The following is a 4,757-nucleotide window of genomic DNA, read 5'->3' as shown; positions in this document are numbered from 1 at the left end:
TCACATGATGGAGCATGCGTTCGGATTCTCGTCGCTGAAGATCTGTGGCGCCATCATCTGGTGGTGCGGCGCGTACACCGCATACGACGGTGGTGGATAGGCTGCCTGATAGAAATAACCTGGCGGTGGTGGCGGTGAGTAGTACCCCACAGGGAATCCAAACTGCGGGTAGTACATGTACATATTGGGCGCGGCGATGGAGGTAGTGTCATTTTCCCTATCCTCTCCATCCATCCCCTCACCATTGTTGTTGCCGCTGCCCTCTTTCTCGTCACCGCCTTCCACCTTCTTCTCCTTGTTTCCTATGTTGTCGCCACCAGCGCTTTCCAGCGGAGCGACCAGCTCGGACTTGATGATGGCCACATGCTTACCGGTGCGCTTGTACACGTACTGGGCCAGCTTGGCCTCCTCCAAAACACCCTTCACTGTCACCTGCGATGCCTTTAGGTCCAGTTCTGCAGATTGCACCCCTGCACAACCACAAACTGAAATTATATTTCTGTAAATTAGAGCAAGTAAATATTTCGACAAGTTAAATAAATTTGTTGATTTCTAGTCAGACAGGTAGGTGAAAGGAGCTATACTTGTCTCGGAGAAAATTTCTTTTATTCACTTAAAGAGTTCTGTTGCAAATCATTTCACCATGAAATGACTAGACTTGGCCATGCTAACACAACAAAGCTAATCGTATCTGTGAAGCTTATTAAACTAGATAGGACATGAAAATGATATGGATAGCCATGAATAGAATAGGAAATCTGATTGAAGCCAACTAGTAAGCACCTTTCATCTTGAGGATCCTCTTCATGATCCACTGAGCACATGCCTTGCAGTGGATGTGCATCTTGAGCACAACAGTGATCACCAGCGGCTTAAAAACCATACAGATAGACAAGGAAACATTCTGATATTAGCCTCTTGCGCAAGAAAATTAGTATGAAAAATACTAAAATGTAGAGCTGCAAGGGGCAATGCAGGAATATTTTGCAAGATGGTCGTATGAGAGTTATCTCAATCACCTCCTCCTCCGGCTTAGGTGGCTCGGTCTCCTCCTTCTTCTCCTCTTCTTTCTTCTCCTCAAGAGGAGGTGGTATCGGCGAGATGAGCTCCACCTTGTGGCCAGTCTTTTTCTGGACATACTCCACCACCTTCATCGGGTTGGCGGCCGCCTTCTTCCCCTTCACCACCACCTTGCGTGATATAGAGTCAGCAATCACGTCCTCAACTCCTGCAGTAAGACACAAAATTTTAGTTCAGGTGCCATCAATATTGAATCTTGAGCTAAATTATCCTAGGTTTCCTTTGATATCAACTACAGGTACATGGAGAATATGCATCTTGAGTGGAGCATTTGAAGATTTCAAGGTGGTTGAGGAATCAACTTTACTTTTGAGATCAGAAGAACATATGCTGGAGGTTGTCATTCTCTTGGAATGTACCGACCTTTTCTAGAGCTAAAAGTCACTATCTAGTTAGTTATTCTCCTCGCCATTAATCAACTGGATTTCATGTATCAATTAAATTTATTATGAAAACATTCACGGTGGATTTAACAAAATTAATTTGATTTTTTTAAAATGTTGGTGCATTGTTCTATAAACTTAGTCAAAATTAAAAACTTTAAAAATAGGGAGTAATTGATTAGGTGAATCTGATTAAATAAAGCATAATCCACCTACCACCACTTCAAATCCTACCCTAAATCACAATAATCCTTCTAGAATAACCTTTGAAAATATTCCGAATCTTTAGCCCCTATCCACAAATAAAAGAAAGCGACAAAATCTTGAGAAATCGAAAAAAGATTATCACACTACAAAGAAAGATTGAAAATGAAATCTTGCCTACACTGAGAGACTCAATGATCTAGCTAGACCTGATCACTGTCGCCTAACCCGACAAACCTGACTCGATCCGCCCGAAAAACCCCTGACCTGATTCATGTGTTGGGCGGGCTTGGGATGAAATTGCGCGCCGCTATAAAAACTGGGATGGGCACATGCTAATTTTTTTACCGATGGGCACATGCTAATTTTTTTACTGAAGCGTGAAAAAACCCAACCCGACTCAAAAAATGTACACAAATAATAGAGTTTTGTCCGATCCGACTTGATAAAAAAATCCAGCCTAGTGGTTGGGTCGGGTCGGATCGGGTTGGGCTGAAGGAAAAACTGACTAGTATTTTTTGGCCCAGCCCGAACTCGACCCAACCTGACAGATGATCAGGTGTTGATCTTGCAAAGAGAGGAGAGAAAGAGATTAGGTCATCTTGTTGGCTATGCCAGCATTACCGTCGAAGCGTCTAAGGATCTTCTTGACCTTCTTGGCGCATCCCTTGCAGTGCATGTAGACTCTCATCTCCACCTCCTCCGGCGGTGGGGGTGGTAGCGTCTTCTCCTTCTTTTCCTCACGGTCCTTTGGCTTCTCCGCCGCCGCCTTCTTGGGCTTCCCCACCATCTTCCTCGCCTCCTGCAAAGCAATACACAAAGCCATCAAGATACCGCCTTTCCTGACGCTTTTCCTGACGCTGATGAACAATATGTGAGGGGACTAGCATCACTGGCCTCACTCACCACGCCCATGGCGTCCTTCCCCTACTGTGCAGGTCCCACGAGCGCCTCTGCTACTCCTTATTGAGCAGGCAATGTCTAGATCTGTGGTGACTATGTCTGTGGTGCTGATGGGGAAGAGGAGGGGTTCGCCTTATATAGCAGGTGGGCGCTACCTAGGTCTGCAAGATCTGGATGGAAATGATTTTGGAATCTCTTTCTTTCTCTCTCCTCTTACCTTGGCTTTCACTCCATCTCTTGGAACTTGGGGGTAGCACACTGATTGGATTTTTTTTATCCCCTACCTCTTTTTGGTGCACCGAAAGTGAAAAGAAATCAAGAGCAATAAAGGCATTGTATTTATTTAGTGAAATAAAGTGTGTTTATATTTTTATGTAACGTTCTTATATCCTGTGGATATCTGGCGACAATGTAATATGTGCACAATGAGTTGTATTGGTACGTTTTTGACCGTCTGTCAGATCGGACCTCCAGTTGTTGAACCCACCAAAACTAGACAACAAAGATGACCTGGAATTTCACTACCAAAAAAAGATTCTACAACTGGACTCCCCCCACCCCCTAGCCCCCAAATTTTGATTAGGTAATACTACGTTTGTAGGATGTGGTGATAACTTAAGCTTGTATTTGCATCGTGGCTAGTGGATACATATGCATCCAACATGCACCACAAAACTACAAATCTAAATGAAATACTGTTTTTCAGAGCTTGAGGTAGAGACCCCTCATGTTGCCACTATGTTCGTGTGACGATCTTCTTAGCAAAGTGCCTTTGCGCTTCCTTTTTCTTGAGGGGCTTGATGAATTGGCCACAAAGCTTCAGTTTCTTCCTAGGGCCAGTCCAGGGCATGCATGAGCATGACTCATAGACACATATCCAACCAGTGAACCAGCTGTAAGGCATGCATCATGCGGCCAAGGTATGGAGATAGCACATTGGTATGTTTGTATCCAGATGCAGCCGCTGCAACCATAGCGTTTGGCTACTGTTGGTTTGGTCACTTCTGCCTCTTTTCTCTATACACAATGCTTCTATTTTACGATTCATATGAGTGACAATGCATGTATAGCTCATATCCAGCCATACACTTGTCTTTTGCCTCAAGAGCTTGCAGTTTCCAATTTTTTCACCCCCTTTATATCTTTTATTTTTGTCGCTATCAGCATGGAAACAAGAAGAAGATGGAGACTTCAAGTAAGGAATAAGTTTTAGATTAAAAGAAATAAACCACTACATCTTAAGAAAGGGACAACTTTTTTAGAAAAGGAACATTTGGTGATCTTGATCCTAATCTGGATGATAGTTGTATATTTCACTGACTCCGGTTCTGATCGTAACACATATGCAGGGTTAGTAGACACAAAAGCTTTTAGAAAAACTAAATTACAACTTTCCTACTTGATAAAGTTACAATCCAACCGTAATCTACCCTTCTAGAAACCGTAACATATTTTTCCTTCATTTATTGTAGCCTTAAATGATTTATAATCAATTTTTAGGAATTAATTGAATTATTCTATGATAGAAAAAAATCCAATTTTCCTATTCTACATTATTATGATTAATGATTAATTAATTGGTAATACATTACCGAATTTTTTATTAAATACCCATCTTTTATCATTAACCTAGGTTTTTATATTTTTCATGCATAAAGAAAAATCTCACAATCGTAAAAAAATTGGTCTCACTACTTTTTGACATTTCTATGATTTATAATAAATTAAGAAAATAAAAGATAAAACCTTAGACTAATTTTCCCGTCGAAATTCCTTGGATAATACATTCTCACGCACCCTCAACCTAACCCCCCCCTCCCTCGTGGGCTCGGCCGCAGGTACACGTAGGGTAGGCCACCGAACTCGCCGACGGCGAGCTAACTAGCGATGGGACCTAGTTGGCTAGGTTCTCCATGCGACCACGCATCCACTAGTGGGCTTCATGGCCCTGCTCTGTTGTTCACTGACAATGAACGACGCTTGCATCAGCGTCCCGAATTGCGTCCAACGACAACTGGCTGTTCTAGGGCACCTCGATGACGACAAGCAGCACCTACGGCATCACCTAAACTCACAGAGCATGCTGCTAATGTCGATTGTGGCCATATGAGGCCGTGGCTACAAGCTTCGTGATGGCAACCATGGCATAGAGCTCTGAAAGGATCTTGGTGATGCCTAGAGGGGGGG

At 43.1% G+C, this 4,757-nt stretch overlaps 1 protein-coding gene across 1 annotated transcript; it reads right to left on the bottom strand.

Annotated features, from left to right (window-relative positions):
• On the bottom strand, nucleotides 1-2,442 carry LOC112901662 (heavy metal-associated isoprenylated plant protein 7-like). The gene is made up of 4 exons (XM_025970621.1): nucleotides 2,292-2,442; nucleotides 1,020-1,228; nucleotides 784-871; nucleotides 1-470 (listed from the first exon to the last, which is right to left on the bottom strand). Exons 1-4 carry the CDS (start codon nucleotides 2,356-2,358, stop codon nucleotides 1-3), a joined length of 834 nt encoding a protein of 277 aa, XP_025826406.1. The 5' UTR covers nucleotides 2,359-2,442.
• Nucleotides 2,443-4,757: the final 2,315 nt, after the last annotated feature.

Source organism: Panicum hallii, chromosome 7, assembly GCF_002211085.1.
Source record: "Panicum hallii strain FIL2 chromosome 7, PHallii_v3.1, whole genome shotgun sequence".
Lineage (NCBI taxonomy): Eukaryota > Viridiplantae > Streptophyta > Magnoliopsida > Poales > Poaceae > Panicum > Panicum hallii.
This window is presented reverse-complemented; position numbering and strand designations above follow the sequence as displayed.